At 38.5% G+C, this 26,822-nt stretch overlaps 1 protein-coding gene across 1 annotated transcript in view; it reads left to right on the top strand.

Moving 5' to 3' along the window:
• Positions 1-26,822, top strand: part of ATP6V1H (ATPase H+ transporting V1 subunit H) — a 43,718-nt gene that overhangs the window by 7,568 nt on the left and 9,328 nt on the right. Inside the window, exons 3-12 of the mRNA XM_065053540.1 lie at positions 2,114-2,216; positions 3,628-3,717; positions 7,497-7,610; positions 9,209-9,313; positions 12,287-12,340; positions 15,149-15,246; positions 16,743-16,935; positions 20,089-20,267; positions 21,096-21,221; positions 23,889-23,990. Of these exons, the coding sequence (XP_064909612.1) occupies positions 2,114-2,216; positions 3,628-3,717; positions 7,497-7,610; positions 9,209-9,313; positions 12,287-12,340; positions 15,149-15,246; positions 16,743-16,935; positions 20,089-20,267; positions 21,096-21,221; positions 23,889-23,990 (1,164 nt within the window). The remainder of the gene's footprint in view (positions 1-2,113; positions 2,217-3,627; positions 3,718-7,496; positions 7,611-9,208; positions 9,314-12,286; positions 12,341-15,148; positions 15,247-16,742; positions 16,936-20,088; positions 20,268-21,095; positions 21,222-23,888; positions 23,991-26,822) is intronic.

Here is a 26,822-nt window from a genome sequence, read left to right as displayed (position 1 = left end):
CTGATCATGGAACATCAAAAGTGGAAAAGATGGATTAGAAGAATCCATGCTAGGAAATTTGCAAAGTGGAAGAGGTGTTTGACTCAGTGGGCATGTAAGAGGAGATGATTCTTGGAAATAACTGAAACTGAGCAATCTCTAATACTTTCATCCCCTGTGACTTTTGTATTGATGGTGATGTGCACAATTTTCTTATTTCCTAAGTACTCCTGGTATTAACTAGTAAAGCTTGTCACCTCTTAAAGTCTTGGATATTTTCATGACTGCTTGATTTAAAATTAGTTTTCCTGTAATACCTGAAGAGTACCTGACTGTACTATTTTGACAAGTTTGTTATTTGTTGTGTTGGTAAGTTTGGTGTTATTACAAAAACCCCAACAGTGTTCTGCCAACTCTTCAGCTGAGTCACCAGCTTTCTGAAATAGCAGTGGTGATGGCAGTAACCCCTTGAATATTAAGTAAAAGAGAAGATCAAGTTGAGTTCTGCTATCTCATAGGTGTCCACAACAGTTGTTATAGCAAGCCCTCTTGCTTTTTGTTTGAGTGAGCTTCCATGTATATCAGTTTTTAAACTACCAGGAAAAGCTGGAATGTAGTGATTAGTGAAAGCTAAAAATACATTAGGAACCAAGTTATCTGTACTCCTTAAAATTTTCTTCAGTGCTTATGGCACACCTAAAATAACAATTATTTTTGTTTGTCAGCACTTATTTCAGGTTGGGTTAGACTAATATTTAGGTTATGTATTATAATTTTGGCATAATATGCTAGCAGTGCATATTTCAGTTCTTACAACTATTTCCACTGATGGTTGCATTCAGCCTCTGAAAGTTTTAGAATTATTTAGATAATGTTATTGAGCAGAGGTGATGCATAGGGAAGGCTTTATAGAGATTATTCTGTCATGAGTCGTAAATTCACTGGATGTGAGACCTTTTGCAGAACAGAGCTCTTCACATTCTACTGTGGAATATAGGATTGGTAAAGTGATACTGTTGATATCTCAAGTGGAATAAAATAGGGTTTTGGTGAGTTGACTTTGACTGGTCACCAGGTGCTCAGCAGGCTGCCCTATTACTCTTCCTCCATCAAAAGAACAGGGGAGAAAACATGACAGAAAACTCTTGGGTTGAGATAAGGACAGGAAGATCATTCATCAATTATTGTCACGGGCAAAGCTGACTCTACTTGGAGACATGCATTTATTTCCGATTAAATGGATTAGGATAATGAGGAATAGGAATAAATCTGTAAAGCACCTTCTCCCCACCCCTCCCTTCTTTCCAGACTCAGTTTCACTCCCAACTTCTCTACCTCCTTAGCATGAGTGGTGCAGGGGGTTGGGGGTTGTGGTCAGTTCATAACACTTTGTCTCTGCTGCTCCTTCCTTCTCACACTCTTCCCGTGCTCCAGCCTGGGGTCCCACCCATGGGTTATGGTTCTTTATGAACTGTTCGGTGTGTGCCCCTTCCATGGTCTGCAGCCCTTCAGGAACAGACTGCTCCAGCGTGGGTCCCCCATGGAGTCACGGGTCCTGCAAGAAAATCTGTTCCAGCCTGGGCTCCTCTCCATAGGGCTACAGCTCCTGCCAGGAGCCTGCTCTAGTGTGGGCTTTCCGAGGGCTGTAGTTTTCTTCAGGACATAACTACCTGCTCTGGTGTGGAGTCCTCCCCAGGCTGCAAGTGAACCTCCATGGGCTGAAGGGGGACAGCCGACCTCACCATGATCTGTACCACGGACTGCAGGGGAATCTCTGCTCTAGTGCCTGGAGCAACTCTTCCCCTCCTCCACCCACCTTGGTGTCTGCGGAGTTGTTTCTGTCACATGTTCTCACTCCTCCCTCCTGGCTGCTGTTATGCAGCAGGTTTTACTCCTTCTAAAATATGTTATCACAGAGGTGCTACCATTGTCACCGAGTGGCTCAGCTTTGGCCAGAGGCTGGTCTGTCCTGGAGCTGTCTGGAACTGGCTTTGTCTGACCTGGGAGCATCTTCTGGTGTCTTCTTATAGAAGTCACCCCTGCAGCCCCTTCTACTACCTTGCAACGTAAACCCAGTACAGTTTGAAACAACTTATTGCTAATGATACTTATGGTTTAATATTTTGCTTTTCAGAGGGCAGATGATTTCAGGTGAAGACTGTGAATTTATTCAAAGATTTGAACAGAAAAGAAATCCAGAAGAAAAACAGGAGTTGTTGCAAACAGAAGGCAATCAAGTAACTTTCTTTTCTTTTAATAATATACCTTTTGGGGAGGAGGGTGGAAATTTTTATGCCAACTCTATTTTATTGTATACAGTTAATGTGTTATAGGAGAAGTATAAAACTTGCTGTTGTGATTTTTTTTTTTTTTTATTTTCATAGATTTAGGTTGAACATTAATTATTAAATATCATCTGACTTTGACTATTGTGGGACAAGCTAGCTTAAGTCTTTCCTCATCCCAGTTTACTTAGTCATGCACACTTGTACTTGAGTCACTTTTTTTTTGAGTTTTTTTTTCCTTATAGTTTATTGATGAGAGCTACTATTACTGAGATTTCTGCTTAGCCAGCTGAACAATTACAATGTAGTTCCAGCAACAGAGTCTAGTGATTGCTAAGGTGGATTCTGTTAAACATGTATGTCTTTGTCATTTTGGGCATTGTGAGATATGAGATATCTGCATTGGACAGAGCTGATGTAAGATTGATAGGTGACCCTTGCCATTTGGCTCATGGAGTCCAGGCAGGCTGCCCAAAGACACTTTATTGATGTTTGAAGTTAATAGAATCTCAACCTTGAAGCCTGAGGTTCTTGCAGACAATGTCAGATGTCAAGAGGACTAGGGGAGGTGGGGAGAAGGTGAAGAGTAGGAGATGTACTCAAGGCACAAAATTTTCCAGTCGTATTTTGCTAGTTTAATTTGAGGCTGTTCTATGGTGTGTTTTCCCCTCCCCAGCCCCCAAATTGTATTGGGAGTGCTAAGTAATGGACAATAATTTGCACAGTGACAAAAGCATATATGGTGAGCATTATATGCCACTATATAATTATGCTGTAGCAGTTCAGAGTTCCATTTTCCTTTCAGTTTTAGTTGAATGTGGTGCAGAGGAAGGAGAAAGTGTAAAAAATAGTGTTGTGACTGTTTCAGCCTATTATATCTGTTGCTGAAGTTGTATAGTTGTTCAGGAGTTGGAAAAGAGCTCAAATACGAATACAGATTTGTCTACAAGGTATAGAAAGTGAAGAGGGACCTGTCTTCTCTCCCTCCTATTCAAGTTGCTGAAACTTTCTTGTACCATGTCTGAGTTTGTTGCTGTTTTATCAATTTACTTGGTTCTTCTCCTTACTGCCATTTTTCTAATTGGTCTTTCAACAAAGCACCTTGGCTTTCACTAGTGAGTACTTGTTTTTTCATTTGAAAGCCATAAAACAATTTGTAAAGGGTAATGATCAATGTGATAGAAAATTTTCTTTGTGATATAATGTCAAATGTATTCATCTCCTATTCCAATTGAACAAGATGTTGGGATGCTCAATGCTTATGTAAGACTTAACTGTGAATTAATGAGGTCCTGTTTTATATTATCAAAAGGAATGAAGACAATTGCTAATATTAATTTTAATGTCTCTTTTATTTTTCTAGTGTGCTAAAACATTTATAAACTTGATGACTCATATCTCCAAGGAACAGACAGTTCAGTACATTCTGACTATGGTTGATGATATGCTGCAAGTAGGTCAACAACCTGTCTTATTTTTAAGTCTTTAAATGCATGCTTGAGTGTTCCCTTAGCCTAATTCAGGTCTCTTCGGTATTTGTCATACTGTATTGAAAATATTATTTGAAATTTTCATATTTTAGGTCTGACATTTAATTCCTGAAGATAAAGTTGTATGGGTAATTTAGTCTTGTATGTATACAAGATATATAGATACTCTCTTTATACATATTTTGTATATATATGCTCATATTCTGGAACTAAAACATACCTGTGTGCTTTTCTGTCAGCTCTTAATCTCATTTGATGCAAAACTTGGATGTTAAGGAATGATTTGTGACTTCAGCTCTTTCCTGTTGTGTAGATACGATATGACTTCTAACTTGAAATTGTTGAAGCTTTTCATATGAAGGTGTTAATTTGACCACCTTCAGCAAGGTGTTGTGTCTGCAGCTTTGGGTTTGCAACATAAATTAGACTGTTTAGGACAAGATGTTCTGAAATTTGGCATAGTTTAATTATAAAACAGGAGGTTTTGATTCAATTAAATATATATATTAGCTCATGATATAGTGACTTATAAGAGTAGGCTTATAAGAGTAGTCTGCTGTGCTGACTGGGACAAGTAAAGAGGAGATTTTAGCCTATCAGATAATCCTGTTTTTGCATTTCTTTGCTCTCTAGTAGTTTGAGAGAAAGTGGTTGGAGTGATGGCATAACAAGATGGGTTGAGTTGTGTGAGGTTTTCTCCTGGTATTCACACAGAATATCTGGCTGTTTTACAGTTTCTCTTCTGCTAGTTTATATTACATTTAATAGAAGGTTACAGTGAAATGTGTCTAGTGATAATTTAATGGTTTACGGCATTACCCTAGGAGGTGAGTTTTAATTCCAGCTCTAAATATTCTATATTGTCAATAGGCAAGTAGAAAAGTGTGGACCTGCTCACAGTACATACAAAATGGGGATTATGGTGTTCTTTCAGGTGCCTGTCTGCACATCAGTGCCCTGATGGCTAGAATAATAGCTCGTGCTGGTGGCCACAGATTATTCACACCCATCTGCAGCTTTGTCACTCTAACCCTCTTCCTCTTTTGCTTAGATTTACTTTTTCTCAAGTGTGATGCAAACATCAAGAAGCAGAGAAGACAAAAGGGAGCTTCAGTGTCATTCCTTGATTAGGTCACAGAGTTGGGAGTACCTTGTTTTGGCTTATGCATTTGATGACAAACTTTGTCTTAGAGTATGAGAACTCTGTTTATCGTGGCTACTTTCATGAGGAATTGTTCTCATTTTATGTGTGAGGCATATCATTGACCACAGGAGTAATCATTTCACTTGCCCTTCTTTGGAACTTTTAGTGAATGTTAGTGGGTCTTGTTTTGCTTATGTGTTTTGACATAAGCATGTAGCCTATAGCTAAGATACGCAGTAGCTGATATGATCTCCTGTGCTGTTTAATTAATATCCCACAGTTAAAGGCTTTCACTGGTCCACTCTAAGTCCAACTGCATTACTTCTAGATGGTCACAGGAAGTACTTTTGAGTAATCTCTTATTTGCCATATGATTCTGTCGTGTGTCGAGATGAACGTGTTTTCTTGACTTTATGGTAATGTGCTGACATTTCTGTGTACAGGGCCTTACCTTGCCACAGAAGTGGCATGTGTGGAATTCCTTTTGCTAACACAGCTTTAAATTTTCCAGGCTTTATAGTGATACAGGAGCACAGAGTTGGTGTGCAGTATATATTTGCTTTTGTTTGAAACTGGATGCTGTTTTCAGTTGAGAAGCTCTGCTTCAGTGTCTGAAAGGCTGCGCTGGCTTTTGCAGTGCTCTGTGTGATTTTATTATTGAGGGACATCTTGCTGCAGGCATAGTGGGCTTGTGTGCAACCACCTGCATGGCATCATCCCAGGTCTTCCTAAGCCTCCATGTCTCCACTAGGCAAGACTGAAGCAGGACTTCTGTTTTCTTTTGGTCGTGCTCAGATGGTAGAACATACTGTCAGTGATGCTGAAGTGGAAGATTCTTGTCAGAAAGCAGCATATTGGCCATGAACTCTGTTGACTGAGTTTAGTGTAGGGTCTCTGCAGGCTACATGGACAGAAGAATCCACAACAGTGGTTATGAAGTCTGTCCTTGCCCAAGTAGTCTAAATTCAGTACATGCAAAGATTTTAAAGTGAGAAATTTTTCAAGGATGTGACCTGTCGTGATGCCACTGACTCTTTCAGTAAAATTGTTTTGAGCAAGGATGTTCACTGCAGTTTCATGAGACAAACAAGTAATATTTGAAAGCTGCTTTTGATAGCTGAAACTTCTAGAAGCTATTGTAGGTAACAGTATCCAGCTTTTGTCTCTGTGTTGATAATGACTGTGGTTCTTCTGTTGTCTTTCTATGCTTTTCTTGTGAGGTTGTAAAAGTCTTATTGACTATTTTGAGCACACCAAAAGCCTACCTGGGTGTCTAGGATTGTTCCAGCAGTTCTGCTTACAGATTTGATCATCATTCTAAGAAAGATTTCTTTTAGAGGCTGGCAGAAGTAAAATTATTGTGGTGATTTCCTTACAAGAATATCACCATTCTGTTTATTTCTAAGATGGAGAGTATTAGCATATTGGAGCCCCTGAGGAAACATTTCTTATTCTAATCATATGCTAAATACTTGGAACAATTTCTCTGGATTAGTGACCGTGTCACATTGCACAGTCTGCTGCTTCTGAAATCTTTAAGAACCTGCACTGTAGTTGGTGCAGGTAGCAACGCCACCCAAGTGAGCTTCATCATGCATCTTCAGAAGTGACAGATGCTAAATTATTCAACTGCTGATGCGAGAGCTTCAGGATTTCCATTTTATCGGTGCAGTCAGTATCTGCCTAGGAAGGTGCAGCACTACATATTTCAGGGCCATAGATATTTCTCCACTCCTTCCCTCTTGTCTTTACTCTGCATCTTAACAGCAGAATAGACAAGCCTTCTGATTGACAGCAAGTTGAAGTTATTTCAGTTTTTATGCTTCTGGACTTGTCTGTCTCCTCCTTCAGTTATAAACTGAACTCATTGATCTAGTTATTTTTGATCTTTTTAGCTGGACTCTGCATAGAACAAGTATAGATGCTGACAGTGATTTATGCCATTTTTAATCAAACTGTCTCTCTGAGTGGAGGCTTTCCACCAAGGTGCTGTGTTCCTGAGAACTTACTATTTTTTTTTAATTTCATAATTTGAACAACAAATTATGGGAGGGGTTTTGAGTGCTTATACGTACCGCATAGAACATTAATCACTGTGAGATGATTTAGGAACGGAGAGAAAAGACTAGCTTATGTCTCTGAAATTTCACTTATAGTACATGCAGCCAAGCTGAACAATAGACTTTTGTGTGGAAGTAGCAATATGTGGAAGGCTTTGTATGGACTTTATTGAAGCATAACTGATTGGATGAAGACTAGTGTTCCTCTGGAAAATGACAGTATTTAGCTTGTGTCTGATTTCTCTCCTTCTGCTTGCTTGATCAAAAAGATACATCCATTTTTACTCAAGCAGGTGTTGGAGTACTGAGGTATAACTGGGGTTTCAAAGTTCATTTCACCCCACTCTGACTCTCTAGCCTCAATGCTGAAGTGCTCATATGAACTGCATCCACAAATAACTTTCAAACTGAGAAGTTCCCATGGACTGTTACAAGACAGGACACACTCTGTATAACAACATGATGAGAAGCAAATATCTGCTTTATGTTGAATGCTTTTATAAGTCTCTCATCTTTTCCCTTCTCCCAATTTTTGCAGGAAAATCATCAGCGTGTTTGTATCTTCTTTGACTATGCAAAGCGTGGTAAAAACACTGCATGGTCCTATTTTCTGCCAATGTTGAATCGACAAGATCTTTTCACTGTGCATATGGTAAGTTTTAAATGAACCTGTCTCTGAAAATGGTAGAGAAAAATGCTGCTTTTATTTTCCTTTAGGAGATTTTGGAGTTTGAAGCCTAACTACTGCTTAGATTGGAAAGTTTTCTTGCAGTCTAGATGAGTCATTCTTAACACAGGCTTCATTGACCACATTTTAGAAAGAAAAATTACATTGTTTATTGACATAGTTGTGTTTGGTTTTTTTTTTCTGGGAGACAAAAACAGGTTTTAAAGGCTCAGAAAAGCCAAGATTGTAGAATGAATTAGGGACAGTAAGACATAACTAGAAAAATAACTTTTGTCACAACTGCCAGTCAAAGCTTCTCATGTGGTACAATATTAGAATTTGAGTTCTCATCCTGTGAAAAGGAAATATATTTGAAAATTACTCTCATATGCTCAAATTACTATATTGCTGCTTGAAATCTGCTTAAAATGGTTTGTAAGCATACTGGAGAAGAAATAATGTCTGCTGTTTGGTGGGTGGACCCTGGCTGATAGGAAAGCTCCCACCCAGTTGCTTATGTCATCTCCCACAGTGGGACTGAGTGGAGAATCAGGAGGGCAGAAGCAAGAAAACTGATGGGTCTCTCATTCAGGGCCAGGGAGCAGTTTTTAATCAGGAGCACAGTAAGCTGAAGATCTAATATCTCATGTTTTAAAACAAGGGATTTTGTAGTATCACTTGGCTGATTTTGGAAGTGAATTTGATGCATTTCAGTGTAGAGATCATTGTTGCAGGCTCTCACTTGTAATCCCTCTAGAAATCAGTGGTGGTGGTGCTGCACATCTGAATGCAGCAAAGGTGCCTGGAATAGATTCCTCGCTGCATCATGGAGCTGTATGTGGGCAAATGAACCTCTGCTTCAGTAGTTTCTTGGTTAGAGTGCCTCCTCATGTATAAGCTGACTCAAATGTTTCCAGAAATAAGTGGTGGGCTGCAACGTAGAGTAATTTCAAAGATAATTTGGAAAGGCTGATGTAGAAATATACTCTGGCTATGTGTATTCTTGTGCCATAGGCATAATGAAAACTTTTCCCTGACCACATTTTCATGCCTCAACTTGATTCTTAAATTCTACCTTCGCTTTTGGTTTTCTGCTCTTCTTTTTTTGGGCTTGAAACTTCTGTCTTCTTGAAGATTACTTGTCTCAGTTTAAGGACAAAAAAAAACTTACATGCTTTGCCATCATTTGGCATATGCCATAGTCACGGAAGGTAAGCGTGCTCATGTATGTGTTAGGTCATCAAGTGTCTTGGTGGTGATGGATTTCTGACTGTAACGGTGTCCTACAGCAGTAGCCCATTGACAACTCACCCTCCAGCCCTTCTGAGTTCTTCAGTGATCCCTTGTGAACTTCATCAGCTTTACCTGATAATGTTGTAAAAATATATCAGTTGCTAGGAAGTAGAAGCAACAGAAAGCTGAAGAATCAAAGTTTCTCGACAGGAGTCTTCTACATAGAAAACAGGGAGATTTCGGTAGGAGGTCATCTTTTACCTAAGCTTGTTTTCCAGAGCTTGTAGGATTTTTCACTGAATCCTGAAATTACTGGCTTTGAAAAATCTGTTTATTGCATTTTCTTTCAGGCAGCAAGAATTATTGCCAAACTGGCTGCTTGGGGGAGGGAACTTATGGAAGGCAGTGACTTGAATTACTATTTCAACTGGATTAAAACTCAGCTCAGTTCACAGGTAAAAAGCTACTTCTGTTTAAACATTAGTGACTTGGGAAACTTTTAAAAAGCATATGAATACATAAAGTGCAAAAAAGAGTTATTTTTTTTTTCTCTTTTTAAAACAAAATTATACTTGGTCATTTTTAAAGCTAAATCTCCTTTATTCAGAGAATCACATAGTTTTTAACTTTATATTTTATATATTTCATTGCAGTCCTTAAAATGTAAATTAAAAATAATAAAAAAAGGCTTTTTACCTTTTCTGTTGGCTAACATTGACTTTTTTTTTTTTCTTCTGGACACTGAGCCAGGCATGGTGGTGGAGTTGCTCTTTACATGAGAGAGCAACTGCAATGTATTGAGTATTGTCCAGGCACAGATGAGGAGCGAGTTGAGAGTCTATGGGTCAGAATTAAGGGGCAGGCTGGCAGGGGTGATACTGTTGTGGGTATCTAGTACAGGCCACCAGATCAGGGTGAGGAAGTCGATGAAGCCTTCTACAGACAGCTGAGAGCAGCCTCACAGTCACAGGCCCTGGTTGTTGTGGGGGATTTTAACTTCCCTGATGTTTGCTGGAAGGGCTACTCAGCCAGACACAGTCTAGAAGATTCCTCCAGTGCCTTGACGATAACTTTCTGATGCAGATGGTGGAGGAGCCGACTAGGAGAGGTGCACTGCTGGACCTCATCCTCTCTAACAAGGAGGGTCTGGTTGAAGCAGTAAAGGTTGATGGCTGCCTTGGTTGCAGCGACCATGAAATGGTGGAGTTCAGGATCTCATGTGGCAGGAACAGAATAGCAAGCAGAATTGGATCCCTGGACTTCAGCAGGGCAAACTTCGGCCTTTTCAGACCAATGCTAGGGGAAATTCCATGGGCAAGGTTGCTTGAAGGTAAAGGGGCGCAAGATAGTTGGTTAGTGTTCAGGGACTGCTTCTACCAAGCTCAAGATCCCGACACGTAGGAAGTCAAGGAAGGGAGCCAGGAGACCTGCGTGGTTGAATAGGGAACTGCTGGGTAAGCTCAAGTGGAAGAGGAGAGTTTATAGATCATGGAAGGAGGGGCTGGCCACCTGGGAAGAATATAAGGCTGTTGTCAGAGGGTGTAGGGAGGCAACTAGGAAAGCTAAGGCCTCCTTAGAATTAAACCTGGCAAGAGGGATCAATGACAACAGAAAGAGCTTTTTCGAATATGTGGCAGATAAAATTAACACCAGAGGCAATGAAGGCCCACTGATGACCGAGGTGGGTGCCCTGGTGACAGAAGATACAGAGAAGGCAGAGTTACTGAACACCTTCTTTGTCTCTGTCTACTCTGCCAGAGGCTGTACTGAGGGGCCCTGTACCCCTGAGGCCCCAGAGGAAGTCAGGACAATGGAGGAGTCTGCCTTAGTGAATGAGGACTGGGTTAGGGAGCAATTAGGCAGTCTGGACACCCATAAATGCGTGGGTCCGGATGGGATGCACCCATGGGTGCTGAGGGAGCTGGCTGAGGTCATTGCTAGACCGTTCTCCATTATCTTTGCCAAGTCTTGGGAAATGGGAGAGGTGCCTGAGGACTGGAGGAAAGCAAATGTCACTCCAGTCTTCAAAAAGGGCAAGAAGGAGGACCCAGGTAACTATAGACCAGTCAGCCTCACCTCCATCCCTGGGAAAGTGATGGAACAACTTACCCTTGGTACCATCTCAAGGCATATCAAGGAAAAGAGGAACAGGGAACAGGGGACTGCTGGAGAAAGCCCAGCACAGGGCAACAAAGATTATTAAGGGAGTGAAGGATCTCCCTTATGAGGAAAGGCTGAGGGAGCTGTGTCTCTTTAGCTTGGAGGAGACTGAGGGGTGACTTTATTAATATTTACAAATATATAAAGGGTGAGGGTCATGAGGATGGAGCCAGGCTCTTCTTGGTGACAACCAACAGTAGGACAAGGGGTAATGGGTTCAAACTGGAACACAAGAGGTTCCACTTTAATATGAGAAGAAACTTCTTCTCAGTGAGGGTGACAGAACACTGGAACAGGCTGCCCAGGGAGCAGCCTGTTGTTGTGGAGTCTCCTACTCGGGAGACATTCAAAACCCGCCTGGACACATCCCTGTGTAACCTCATCTAGGTGTTCCTGCTCCGGCAGGGGGATTGGACTAGAGGATCTTTTGAGGTCCCTTCCAGTCCCTAATGTTCTGTGATTCTGTGAAAACATGAAGAGTTTTTGTCTCCCTATTTTGTTTCTCAGAACTCTTTGCTGGAAAGAAAAATCCCATGGTAGCAGGAAGTGAATATCGAAGTCTTTTTCCAGTTTACTGTAGTACAAAGCTTTTATTTTTAGTCAGCTTCTTGAAATTAAGTAAATCTTGATGTATTTGGACAGTATTTTTATGGCATTAGCTCAATATAAATGGGTTACTGCTGGCTTGACCATCAAAGATAAATTTTTCTCCTTTGTATTAATTTTTGGAGATTTTCCCTTCAATCTTTATCAAAACCCAGTGATTTGTCATTCTCTAAGGTAGTGTTGTAGCAGAAGTGGATTCTGGAGAGCAGAGAAGCATTCAGTAGTTTTAGTAACGGTATATTTTTCATAGTTTTCCAAACTGGGTTTGTTAAAAAAAGATATTTGTTTTTCCTCTCAGAGAAGCGTCTTAAAATTGGAATTGCCTTCAGAAAGATTCAAGAGAATGGTTTTCCAATTCTAAGATGAAGATGGATAAAAGTATTGAGTAAAATTGCACTTAAAAATATGAATAATAATAAAAAACTAAGTCTTGATATACCAGAATCAGCTCCGAGCATATTCTTCTAGACATCATGGTGTGTGTGTGTGGGGAAATAGATATGGTGCATTATTATGATATATTGAGCAGAAAAAGTATTGAATAGATTCTTACTATTTTCTTTTTCTGACTAGAGAGGTTGGCAAATTGAAAGAAGTGGGCTAACAACTGCTCTGTAAGGTTGAAGACCAGCTCTGATTTTAAACTTTTATTTTTTCGCTAGAAACTACGTGGTACAGGGACTTCTGTGGAAACAGGAGCAGTCTCCACAAGTGATGTGAGTATATCTTTGAAATCTGTCAATTTGCTATTTTGGGCAGATGATATCTGTTCCTTCGATTAAGACGCAGACCTGTTCTGGTGTCAGTAACAGAAAGTTCTCAGAATCAGAACTGTACGACAACAGAGTGCCAGGTGATGGCATCAAGAAACAAAAGTATTTTTAAAACACCGATTTCACAGAAAATGCTGGCAGTGGAAGTATGTATTTTACACGTTGGTTTTGGTTGTGAAAACTGTAGATGTAGCTAGTGTTCTACTTGTTAACACACTTAAAAAAATACATGCAATTAATATTCGAACAATATTATCTGTTTAGCACTGAACTATCTGACTTGTAGAAGAAACCTGAGAATCAGAAGCTTTTGGCTCTTGTGACGTGCACAACTTAGGGCACGTCAGACATATAAAGCAAATATTACCCCTCAACCTCTGTAGCATGAAATTACAAGAGTGCTTTCAAAGCTGTAAGCTTTTAATATTTGAATAGCTTGAATTCAGGGCAAAATAGATTGTTGGATTGTCCTTTTTTCATCAGTGTTTATTTATATCTTATTTTATGTAGCTATAATGGCTGTTGAGCTTGGAGACGAACTGGGGCAGTATAGCAAATGCAAGTTATCATAACTGGATTTTCTGTTTTGTTGTGGCACAATGAGGCAGTTTATTGTAGAGTTTGAATGTAAAGTAGCATTCAGTTTGGTCTTTTGTTCTTTTTGCGACCTCAAAGTGTTCATAGTTTTTCAGAAGACTTAAATAGGAATCTGGAGTTTTTCTTCCAAATGTAGTTCTTGCTTTAATGCATTAGCTTCCTGTAGAGAAAAGCCTCTTAAGTTACCACCTGACTGGGGTTCAAAATAGAAAAGATAAAAGACTGTAATGCATGACCATGGACAGGCGATAAAATTATGGCCTAAGTGTAGGAGTTGATGCATTTCAGTATTTCATGTTCGGTTCTGTGTGCCATACTGTTTCTGTTAGGCTGGCAGCCCTTGGGCAAATAACCTTAAAAATAATAGTTCTACAGCATGCAGCACTGCTTGTCATGGAGCTGTGAGATCATCTAACTTGCTTAGAAATTTGTATTTATTGTACTGTGGCACTGTATGGATCCACTCTAGCACTGCAGGGTCCCAAAGCAGCAGATCTTATAGTGCAAATATGTTCTAGGGTAATTACATTGGTAAGTGTTGTCTTGACTTTGTTACTGTTCTGATTTCAGATCTAGCTTGTGCAAGATTTCCAAGCAGGTCCTGATTAATTTATTTCAGGGTAAATTAGAGATACAGTTGTAAAATTTTACACAGGCAATTAGGACTGGGATCTGTTATGGAATTTCAATTATAATAGTGTTGCAAGAATGCTTTTATGACAGGCTCTTTAAAAACTCCAAGTTCATTAGTACACAGGTGGTGATGCAGATGAATTAATACATTATTTGGGGTGAGAGGGCTGTCTGTTTGTAGCTGTTTTATTTGCATTGTGTTTGAGAGTGAATACCTACCCAGGGAACTGAAGGTTCTGTACAACGATTTGGGCCTGGATGTTAGACTCGGTCTTTACATAAAGGTCTTAATCTCTGATGAGAAACGCAGAATGAATTAATCTTTAAGTTTTGTTGATTGTCTCCTTTTATTTTTCCTCTTTATATGGATTGCCTAACTTCTTTCCCCCATTAAATGTTTGAATAGCTTGCCCCTGTATTGTGTAAGTGATCTATCATGAGACTTTCAAGACACTTAGGTTTATAGGAAAAACAAAACGACAATATTTTATCAGCAGCATATCTGAGTATTAGTGAAGATAATGCCAGAAGCTGAGCAAGAAGAGAGGAAAAAAAAAATGCATTTTCTGTTGTACCTTGGGATCCTTGGGATCTTTCTATTGCTGTAGGTGGAGGGACAGTGGGTTGATCCAAACCTGTTTTTGAACTGCAGCCCATCTTATTTGTTACTGCACAGTAAATACATGCTTCTATAGAAGAAAAGCTTTTTAATTATTCTTTATTTGTGGCTGTTCATATAGGAGTCTGAATGAAAACAGAAGTCGGTGTTGCATCTCTCAGCACTTTACTGATGGGAAAGTTTTAGTCACTGTATTCTGTTCTTAGCACAGTATACTGTGCTGGGCTTTTAATGAAAAGAAAATTAAAATGCAAAGTTAAACTTGGAGGATGATTTTACATACTTGTTTTTAGATTTTTTTTGTATAAATATACATCTCCCTATGAGAAGCATGGTATTTACTGTGTGGCAAATGCATAGGAAAATATACAATTGTAATCATACCACTGCTTTTTTGAGTTGGAGAATGGAAGTGGGAAGAACCTGAGCTCAAGATGCTTTTTTCTACAATGACCTCTAGCAAACTTCTTCAAGCTTGGTAATCAGTTTGCTGATTTATTTCCCCAATTTTGGAATGGAATAGCAATTGACTCTGTGGATGAAAGGGCTCTGGCAGTATAATCAAAGAGAAGACAGCCTTCATTCATAGATGCTGAAAGAAGGCATGTTTAAATGGGCTATAAAAATCTGTTCTGGTAATTTAAAGTGGTATCACTTGCATAACACTTCTTTCCTATTCAAAACTATTTTCCATTTATATTTTGCTTCCCACACTTTCATTTGAGATTTTTTTTTTTAATAGTGGGATGTGAAGCATTATAAGAGTAAGCCTGTTTAACTCAGGAGTGCTGCTGAAGAAATGTGTGTTCAAGTATGCCAGTAAAGAGCCTAGTTTGGAAAACAGAGCTTCAGCACTTAGTACCTAACTCTTGTAAGAAGTCATGTGTTGTTCTTTTCACCAGAGTTCCCAGTATGTACAGTGTGTTGCTGGATGTCTGCAGCTGATGCTCAGGGTCAATGAATATCGCTTTGCGTGGGTAGAAGCAGATGGAGTAAATTGGTGAGCATTTATTTCAATTTATATGGATACACTTGCACTTACAGTAGCACGTTCCCTAGTGACCTCTTTTCGAATAGAGCTCTTTTGCAAAAGACAGCTGCTCTTTTTGAGTGACAAACCTATTTGTTTTCCAACAATAATACAGTCAAACAGACAAACTTTCAGATATAGGTACCAATGCTGATGCTTTAATGCTGCTTTACTCTTCTTGAAGAACAGCTTAAACAAATATCTGAAGCGGAATACAGCCATTTGTAGTTAGTTGAAGATTCTCTGCTTTTTATTTAAAAGAACAAGGACTAACAAAATGAGTTTGTGCTAATGATCCTCGTATTTTGGTTTGAAGTTGTTCAGTCTAAAAATATTAGTGAAAGGAGAGATGTTCTAGAGCTAAGCTGATTTTTTTCTTTTCCATGTATGGCTTCAGGTAGGTCTCTCTTTTATCCAGATTCTCTTCATAAATAGCTCTGCATGAGGCTACGATGTTGCCACTCGTCTTATTTAAAAAATTCCTGTTTGTAACTTTTCTGCTCAGTGTGTCTCTATTGGGAATGGTGACTATACAATTTGCACTTCAAGGCAAAATACCCCTGTACCCTGAAATGGAGAAAAATCAAAGTTGCCAGTGAAGTGAAAATTCAAAATATGTTCACGTGTGTCAAGATGACACTATTGAAACGATCTGTTTCACCAAGGAAACTGTTAAACAAACTATTAAAGCATTACAGTTAGCCCGTGTTTCAACAAGTTTTATTTTTGTCTTAATTTTGATAACAGTGATCTTGAAGGTAGTTTGGTGGTAGAGTGTGGGTTGTGATTTTTTTTGTTTGTTTGTTTTTTAAATTGGGTTAGCATTTTGGATGGACTTCTAAATTGTTTATTACATTTTCACAACTTCAGCTTAAGAAAGCTTCTGCATGATTTCTTCTTGGATATATTATCTTCTTGTGATATTATTTCTTGTCTAGCAGTGCTTTGAATATCTGTGATGTGTTATAAGCTACTTTCTGAGAACTCATTAAATAATGATTATTTCAGCTCATTTTGGACACTCCTATGGAGAGATACAATAAGAAACAAGGTCAATTTGTGTAGAATTTGTTCTGTCTGTTTACTCCTTCCTTTCTTAACTCTGAAGGAGCAGCTGTGTGTTTCTCTGTTTCTCCTAGAATGACAGATAATGCTATAAACATGTCAGTAAAAAAGAGTAGATGAACCCGAAGATTGGTACTGTACCACATCGGTTCACACGGGAAAAGTTTCTTCGCAGCTGTACAGCTAAGGAGGAAATAACTATGCCTTTAAAAGATGGCTTTCTGTTTGTACAGTCATAAATACTGGTGCAGGATACTGAGAAGTGTGTGTTGTATACTCATGCTCAGCAGCTCTTTCCAATAAGTTCCCGTTAACCATTTCTTTTAATGTTTTGGGGTGGAGCAGTACAATCTATGCGTTCATTATTTAAAAATCAAATGTATGCTATCGTAATTTTTCAGTATCATGGGGGTCTTGAGCAACAAATGCGGCTTCCAGCTCCAGTATCAGATGATTTTCTGTGTGTGGCTGCTGGCATTTAGCCCTCAAATGTGTGAATATCTCCGTCGGTACAATATTGTTCCAGTGCTGTCGGATATTCTTCAGGAATCTGTCAAAGAGAAAGTAACTAGAATCATCCTTGCAGCATTTCGGGTAAGTCTCTGTTGGTGAAAATTGCGCTGTGCTTCTTTCCGTGAGTACATCTCAAATGTTGCTGATGCACAGCTGTTTCTGCTAGATCTTATCAGTATCCTGGATTGAAAGCTTAGTTCTCCCTCTCTTTTTTTGAGCTGAATTTTGCTACATGTAATAGATGTGCTATTACAGGTAATAGGTGTCTGCTGTTCGATGTATTCCTAAAATAAGGTTGACTAAAAAAACCTGTTAACATGGGCACTAATGATTTCCCTTCTTTAGTTAAAGATTCCTTTTTTCTTCTGGTACTAGTGTGCAACACCAGGGTTACTAATAGCAGATACATTTTACTTTAATTAAAAAAAAATATTTTATACATTTATCTGTTTGTCCAACTGACTGACTTTTAAATTATTTTTATCTACTGTTTTGGAGTATTTTCCAAAATGTTTTCTTGATGGCTCTGTCAAGATGAACAGGGATATCTGTATAAGTGTTATCAGTTGCATTACTGTGTTCCTGTTACCCATACATCACTGGTCCTGCTTGAGATAGTTTGGAATAACTGAGCACAGAGGCTTGATGTTTTCATTGTGGAAGCACAGATTTGTGTTCACAGGTGCTGATTGTCCCTGTTCACTATTTGTTTTCCTGGGTACTAATTGTGTTCTAGTAGGAGGTGTTACAACTAACTTAAGGTGGGGAGAAGGGGCTTGTTGCTTATTGACGTATTGTTGAACGATAATGACCTGCGCAATGGCCCTTGCTCTGTGACTTACATGGTCTCTGTAGCCAAAAGCATCTGCTACTTTGAAAAGTTTCTGGATAAGGCAGATCATAAGAATATGCTGTTTATCCTGTTGAAGGAGGTCAGTGCATGAGGTATTTAGTAGGGGCTCTTCTTGCTGCATAGACCCCTGTAGGCGTTCAAGTGTTCTTTAGGATCTTAAGATTAAGCAGGGACGTACAGCTTAGAGACAAAAAGAGAGGTTGAGAAGCTCAGCAGTTTATATTCAACTTCTTCCAATTATGAAGTCATAAAAAGTAGGAGAAATAATTGCTAGTTCTTAGATTTAGTGTGTTTTTCAAGAGGAGAAAAAAATGAAGCTGAGTTCTTTTAATAAAGGTTAAGAAAGAATAAGATGGTTCTATTACAGGCTTTGGGGAAATTAATTTAGCTACATTCTTTCTCCAACATTAAAGACTAGTGTTGGCATGAAAATGAGGTTATAAACTGGCAGCCAGGAAATAAGAGATTGGAAATTGAACATTGGAGCTGTGAGTTCTGAAGCAAAACTAAAATAGGTAACAGAGGCAAAACAGCCCTCTCTCTCTGTGAGAGGCCACAGTTTATGGAAAAAAATAATAATAGGTGAAATGCATAAAGGACCAGGCTTGATGATTCCCTAAGTCATCACTGCTGCTTGTGCATTACTGAAGGTATGCAATCAGTCTTGACAGCTTGCATTACATCTTCTCTGCTACCCAGTATCTCCTAATTTGACCTGTTTCACCTCTTTGACAAGTTTGTTGCCTGGAGTGTGTAATTGTAATGTAATTTTTTTTCTATAAAGCAACAGATATTGGGTACTTCTGTCTACTTTCAATCAATTACTTTCTCTCCTTACCTACTAAAAGGTTTTACTAATTTTTTCATACTTTTTATTGTTCTTCATGTCTTGTTCTTACTTTAACTCATTTTGTACCTTAGGAGTTCTGTATCACTGAGTGATCCATTCTAGTTAGTCATGTGTTCCTGTTTGTATTTTCCGAACATATCCTTTCAATTTCACTATAAAAATCATGAATATCTCACTATGGTGTCAGATAGGTAATTGTATCAGCTTCCATGTCTGCCTGTAGTTCTCTTAACTGTGAGTTCTTTGGAAACTTTATCTACCCACTCTTTGAACTTGTTGAATTTTGTCCTGTAAGATTCATTATTTGTTCTTTTGTTCTCATTAGCACTTTTAAGTCCAAGTAATTTAGTATTATTTTCTGTAAATTACCTTTTTCTTCTCAGTTCTCTTACTGAAATAGAAATGCTTTTTTTTCACATTAAAGTCAATTGTATTAAAAAGCAGTAATATGACTTATTTTCCATATGCAAGTTGTAACTTCAATTTGCAGTGTTCGCCTTACTAACTAATGTGAAGTCTGATATATTAGGAACCTTAAGTGGTTCTTTAACATGAATGAGAGTGATGCAGTAAAATTCCTTCTATGTGGTTTCATTGCTTATTTCTGATAGATGCTAAGGCTTATTTATATGAACACATGTTCTATTAAGGACTCTTGTCTTTTATATGGAATTCATGTTTTCAGTTTATGAAAAAGGTCAGGTGGCTAGTTCTGATTGAATGACATAATTTAAAATTGGTTAAATTGACTAGAAATGTAATGAACAAGTGACATTGGAACTTGACTGTTACATTCCGTGCTTGTATTTCCAGCCTTACCAGCAAGCTTCTGTTTGAATAAAAATCTCTAGCTGGAAGACTCCCAAGTTCAAAAGAAGCTGATCTAATCCAGATAGTAACTCTTGAGTTGGGAAGATGATTTTAGATTTTTTTTTTGTTTTATTGTTTTAAAAACTTCTGTGGTTTATCCTATTGCTGCACAGAAAGCTAAAATGATAGTCCCAGGTAAAAGTAGTTGTTTGTGGCAGAGACTCAGGGATTTGGGATATAAGCCAGCCATTTTTCTTTGAATAGTCTTTGCAGACAGCATGATTTGATGTGGAAAATTATCAAAGCAGGTTAATTAATACTTTCTAATATTGAAGGCAGCATACTATCCAAGAGTAAAAATATTTAAGTGACCTAAACTTGTATGCAGTGATGTTTGTGCTTTTCAGCACATATGGCTGCATTACTTCTACTTTGCAAGACAGGACCACTTTTTTTTAAGTTCTTCTTCATCTGCTGTGATGACAGGTATGAATACTCCTGTGTAGTAAGGCCAGTCCTAGGCAATTTATGCTACTAAATATAAGTGTAAAGCAGCCACTGTGTGGTAGGCTCGTACTTTGGAGAGGCTATTTCAGGAAGTGGTTAGTTCTGTCACTTACTAAACTAAAAAGTGCCAGTCAGAGTTCCTTAGCAATACCGCTTGGTTTCAAAATAGCATGTTGTGAAAACAAACAAAATAAAAAAAATTTTATTTCCCTAGAATTTGTTAGAGAAATCTACTGAGAGAGAAACTCGCCAAGAATATGCTCTTGCCATGATTCAGTGTAAAGTTTTAAAGCAGCTAGAGAATTTGGATCAGCAGAAATATGATGATGAAGACATAAGTGAAGATATCAAATTTCTACTGGACAAGCTTGGTGAGAGTGTGCAAGACCTTAGGTATGCTTTGCAGTGTAAACTTTTAAAAAATTACATTATGCAAGCACTGGTAAAACCTTTTTTTTTCCTAAGGGTAAATAATATACAGAATTATGATACGTAGATGATAGCTGATAAGGTAAAATGTACAAAGATGCTGTTTGTATATACAAGGTTTCTGTTCTAAGTGAATATTTACAAGCTGAATAGAAAATAAATCATCACTTTGGATATGTGATCTACAGAACTGATGAACTGGTGAAGGACTTCAGAAGGAGGTTATAGAAGCTCCAGCCTAGAGATCAAGACTACCTGATAGAATATGTTTTGCTGTCCAGATTAACTCAAGTTTTTGGTAGAGTTTTCAAAGTTCTTGCTCTTGTGTGTAAATTGAACTGCATGTTGTAGTTCATGTCAAAGTTTTAATTGGAATAAAGGCAAGGACTGTGATTCTTGGTTGGGGAACTATAAACCTAGAAAACAGGCAAAATGGCCAATTCCCATATGCCATGGTTGTGTGTCATGGGTTTTTCCTCTTTTTTTTTTTTTTTTTTTTTTTTTTTTTTTTTTTTTTTTCCCCTTTCAGGAATTGTGTTTTGGGGTGGATGGAGGGGTATGTTTGAAAAAATATTTTTCTCTTGCCTTTCATGCCTTTCCCTATTTTTAAAGCATTGAACTGTGAGACAAAGAACAGTTCTCATGCTCTACGGGGAGCCCACTTCCAAATGTGTCATAGCAAGCTGTGCTCCAGTTTTGTCATTCTAGGGACATGGACAGGCTTGGGCATGTTATTCAAACTCTGCTCATAGGAGCTCAGCAAGTATTTAATTTAAAATTGTGGTATTGCAGTTCCTTCGATGAATATAGTTCTGAGCTCAAGTCAGGAAGGCTGGAGTGGAGTCCTGTACACAAGTCTGAGAAGTTTTGGCGGGAGAATGCTGTAAGACTAAATGAGAAGAATTATGAACTACTCAAGTAAGTTTTCAAGTCTTGAATAATATAATTCTTCAATATTTTCTGTGTTTAACTGAACCTGTAACTAATACAGGTTTTGCAATTCAACACAAAGTAATGTTTAGAATGAAAACAAGTCAGAACATCTTTCTATTTTTAGAATGTATGATCCTTGCTCACGTATGGTCTATTTTGTTTAAAAGCAGAATTGTTTATTTGCTCTTACTGGTCAAAATGTATTGATGATGAGAGAGGGAATATCTCTAGCTTAACTTGCATGAAAATTTGTGCAGTTGACCCTTTTAATGCTTTCACTTGAAAAACAGCTATACTAATTGTTGTAATTTAAAATGTTTATACCATACCTTAGTCTTAGTTTTGTGTTGTGGTGTTGATCCAAGTAATGAACTCCTTTCTTAATACTTGGGGGTTGAAAGTTGTGGTACTGTTCCACAGAAAATCCAAGTTGCTGCACTATGTTGCAGTCTGTCTGTTTTGTCTTGGGACTGTGTTTGGTGTTAATTAGGTTGTTAGCTGAAGTGCAGCTGAAGCTCATCTTTCCTTTTGGAGTCAAGGACTTACTGGCTTCTGAAAGTATGTACTCAAAAGATGGCTGGGTCTTAAATAGCTTGTAGGAGCTCTTAGTTACTTAACTGCATTGTGATTAACTGATAATATGTGGTGTTCTTCCTGTTCAGTATTTGCTAATATGTGCCAGACCTGACAGAAATCAGGAGGTCGAGTGGAGCATGTTGGAAGGCATGGCAAGAGCAAGCTGAGCCTGAGTTTTATGTGCATTTCAGTCTGCCCTGAAACCTCACCAAAACCAGTCTGATAAATTTCTCCCTGAGGGCATATAGCTAAGTATGTAGCATTATACACTTAGTTTTAGATGCTGCCAACTGCAGCATGAAGTTGATGTTGAGGCTTAGTATTTCCTGTAGCAATTACAATGTCTTGCTATGTTCATTTCTCCTGGTTTTGGGACCATTAGGTAAATTTATTGTGCTTGTGCTGCCACAAAGACACCGATCTACAAAAGTTTATTTAAAACAATAAAAACCAAAACAGCGGCAAACAAACAAAACCCCCTTAACCCCCACAAACAACAAACTACAATTTTATTTTCCTTTTTCTGCCAGCTTATTACTTGTTTTCTGACTGTAATATACTTAAGCTTACTGTTGAATTTGCTTTTTTCCCTGCCGTCTGCCCTTATTGACTTTTTAAGCAAGTGATGCTGGACTTATTCAACAATATTGTATGGATCTTCAGTGTCTTCTGATTAGAGTTATGGTTCAAGTTTCTGCACCTACTTCTTGTCCCTATAATGACATCTTTTTAGATGAAAAGTGTTTCATCTTTCTGGCCTCAAGGGAGGCAATGGCTGTGGTAATTTAATTTTACCAGAATGTTACTTTTTAATTCCAGGTGGAATTTTTAACCTACCTATTTCAACTTGTTACTAACTTTCTGTGATTAGAGCACATTTGTCATCTCCCTAAATAAAGATGAATCTAATTTTTGAGTGATCTCTATGGTTAACCTTTTAAACTTATTATTAGTGCCTAACTTTCATACTTGTCATTTTTTTCTCCTCACCCCTTCATTGCTGGCTAAACAACAGTGTTCCTGGTAGCTGTTTTCCACTAACACTGATTTAACTTAATTAAAAAATGCAGACAGTGTTAAGAGTTGAGAAGTTATTTTCTTATTCTTACAGACCTGTATTTCTGTTCATGCTAACAAAATAACTAATATATGAAACAGGAGCCAATGACAAGGTATAGCTTTCATAATCCCAGTCTTTGAGTTAGGGCAGAACTGCTTTTAAGACTGCAACAGTTGAGTGGATGAGTGATGTTTCTGAGATTAAGTTGATGGTCTTGAACAGAGAGAACTTCACAATTGCACAGACCAAAGAACTTGATGTTCTGCTTTGTTCTCAACTGCTACAGTGCCTTTTTGATTTTTAAATGACCCCATGTAACAGTGTTGGGCATAAAATTCTGCCCCTTTTGTTGCGCCTTGAGCAAGGCTACTGTTGGAAGGTAAGGGGAGAAACAGAGCTGAGGAACAGCTGGTAGAGAGCAGGCTTATCACGGCCCCTTGCTGTGTCACGGGCAACATGACCTTACTGCTTTCTGTGTCTATAGTCCGGGATCCTGAGTGCAGGAGCTGGGAACAGCATCCAAGCATGGCAGGGATCTGTTTTATAACAGAAGCATCTATTGGCCTTGTGTAGGCTTTGTGTTTGTGTCCCACCCCTGTCCAAGTCTATAAATATTTATATATTTGGTTACTACCGCTTATCCTGATCACGAATTTGTTGGTCTTGAAGCCAATGTGTTTAAAAAAAAAAAAAAGACGACATTTTAAAAACATAGTTATTTGTAGATGCAGCTCACTAAACTCATTGTAGTGATTCCTTTTAATAATTCTGTTAATTAGGGTGGAATCTCCATTGTTTTAAGTGCAACTGCATGTTTGGAAAAAGTTCTGTTCTAGCTTTGCTATTTACGTGGCTTGTGAAGCATTTTTATACTTGCAGGCTTTGTTATTTCAAGTTATCTGATTTAAAAACAAACAAACCAACCAACCAGAAAACCAACAAAGAAAACCCCGAACAAACAGAAAGACCCATGGCCTAAACCTGGAACTTGATTTTTTTTTCAAATCCTTTCCCAGAATCCTGACAAAACTTCTGGAGGTTTCGGATGACCCACAAGTGCTTGCTGTAGCTGCTCATGATGTGGGAGAATATGTACGACACTATCCCCGTGGGAAACGGTAAGAAAAATGCCAATATGCTGTTATTCAAGAGACTAGCCAGAGTGTATACTTTGCCTGTGGCCTTTTTGCTTATTTGTATTAAAATACGCTACATAGGGGTTGCAAGTTATGCTAAAGTTCAGTTCACTGGGAAGATGGAAAAACAAACCCAGATCAGGTGAAAAAATACGAACTCTATTTTTGACTGAATGCATTTCAGTATCTCTTAACAGTGAAGGGAACCTCCGTCTGAAGAAGTCTTGAATAAGTTGTTTACACTAAAGCAGAAGACATGCACCAGATGAGACTAGGAGAGCTACCAAGAATTTAATTATCATATAATTTTCCATCCTCTGTTATAATTATTGGACTATAATTTGACTTACAGTAGGGATGGCCTATTTCAGCAATGTTTAAGTCTATTTTGTCACTAAAGACTACAGAGGCAAGATTTTCTTACAAACAGCTGCTATAGCAGTTTCAGTGATGTTAACACAGATTGAGTTATCACCCTTCTATTTTAGCATGTTTTCTTTTAGCTACACAAATAGACATTTTGGTGAAAATGTTAATGTTTATTGTAAACCTGAGTTCCTGTCAAAATATACAGACAGACATTGCTGTATTTTCTTGCTTTGTTTTGTTTTAAAAACCTCAGAGCAAAGATGTTTGTTTGAATAATTGCATCTCTGAGGTAAAGAGACCACTGGAGCATGAAGAGGCCTTTGGTTTTTGTAGAAATTGTGCTCATTAGTCACCCATAGGGATATGTGACTTAATTTTGGTAGCAAAGCAGTGATCTGTTTCTGGTTTCTGCATAAGCTTTAATGATGAGAATGGTCCTCTAGGCTTGTTGGGAATTTTGTGAACACTTCTTGTGCAGGCTGCTGTCTTGACAGTAGTAGAATCATCAGCGACAGACTGAAGCTTCGTGCTGTATATATACTGGAAAGATTTGTTCACTTTAGAAAGAATCACAACCCTTGTAGTCTTGTAAGCGATTTGAACTGAATATATTTTTGGATTACTGGAACAAACAAACTGTTTTCCAGGCCCACTGTGAAAGGTCAGAGGCGTTCTGTGTGTACTGCTTGTACTGAGCAATGCTGTGTGTTTGTTGATTAGCTCTTGTGTCTTCCAAAAGAGATTTGTGACAACTGGTGTTTGGAGGGGAGGCAAGATATCCTCCGATGAGATGGCAACTCGTACTGCTGCCTGCAAGCGCCAAAACTGAACGGCTTCACGCTTGCTGCTCCTGCTTTGAGCTGCTCTTTGTCTGAAATTATTTTGTTAGGCATTTGCCATAATCTTTACACAGTTTGCGCACGTCTGCTCAAGTGTGGCATATGCTTGGGCTGGTACGGCCATGCAGTTGCTGGACCAAAGCTCTGAAGCTGGATGAGTGGATAAACAGGACCTGTGTCTCTGTCTGTAGCTGAGAAAAGGTACTGCTGGTGGGACCGTAACTCCACTCAGCTCCCAGGGTGTTAAACCTAATCACAAGTGCGCCAGCCTTCTGAAGGAGTGGTCATCAGCAAATTACACTTGTCCTGGATAATATTCTAACCCACATTCTTATGTCAAATTCTAATACTTTAGCTGATTTCTGCTTATGGACTTGGCTTGTTTAGCTTTATGTTCCAATGGACGAACTAAAAGGCTGCAATCTTTTTCTTTTAAAGAATTACCTTTGTAAACCAGGGTATTCTTAATATGACTTGGACAATTTTAGGACTAAAAGCTTGAAATACTTAAGGACTGTGTGTCAGTCTCTCTGTAATAGTCCGTTTCTTACCAGGTTGTTTTTTGATATATAGCTGTTTACTGCTCCCACGCCTGGTTGGCATTTCTCACTCATTGTATGGCTCACTTTGAGAATGGATGCCATTTGTTGGTTTAGAGGAATAAAAGAATTCAAATGTCTCAAATATTTTTGTTTAAGTGTTTATCCTCAACTCTTAACTGGATTGTCCTTCAGCCTTCAAAGGCTGCAGAACCTAAAACTTCTTGAGCTTACCTGCTGTTCAAAGCAGAGGCCTAAAGTTATAGTTCTGGCTAATCTTTCCCTTTGTCTGACAAAAGACGTTTGTTTAACTAAATACTGCATTTTTGTTTGGCTGTTCTCTAGTACTGTCAGCTTAACTAATTCTAACTTACCTTTAAAATTGTACATTTTGGACCAAATTCTTAAGGCAATAGCACTGTGGGCTTCTATTGAGGCTCACCAACATGTATTTTCTGGCCATATAACAGCAGAAATAGTCACTGAAAATAAATGAAAACCGAACATCAGGCTCCAGTACAGCTCCCATGTTGTCCAAGGGTTACTGCTATATAACATCAATACTTTCAGTCACCTGAATGCCATGAACATGTGTTTTGTTTTGCATGTGTGAGAGATTGACACTGGGAACTATTCCTTAGCTCATGATTCAGAAACAGTTTAATTGCATTCCCTTTTTCACCTTGGTCTGCTTCAGATATGTAGTGTTGATTTTATATTAATATTTTCTGCTATAACAGTCTAAACTGCTCTCATTTGTCTTCATTTTGTTTCCTCTTTCTCCCTTTAAGTGTGTCATGTTAACATCTGGCTTTTCAGCATCCAGAAATTTATTTGATTTGCCACTATCTTGGCTTAGTGCACTGTTACAGGGTACAGTACCTGCAGAAGATGTGCATGTATTTTAACTGGCCCACTGAGCTCTATTACTGCTGTAAAGTAAGCAGAAATTGAGGAGAGGGAAAACAGAACTAAAAATAGTGTTTTGAGCTGGTTTGGAACTTGAAGGAATGGAGTTCATGGGGAATCTTCCTCACAGTTTCTTGCCTTTTGGTCTGAAACGTACA

The sequence above is a fragment of the Columba livia genome, chromosome 2 (assembly GCF_036013475.1).
Source record: "Columba livia isolate bColLiv1 breed racing homer chromosome 2, bColLiv1.pat.W.v2, whole genome shotgun sequence".
NCBI lineage: Eukaryota > Metazoa > Chordata > Aves > Columbiformes > Columbidae > Columba > Columba livia.
This window is presented reverse-complemented; position numbering and strand designations above follow the sequence as displayed.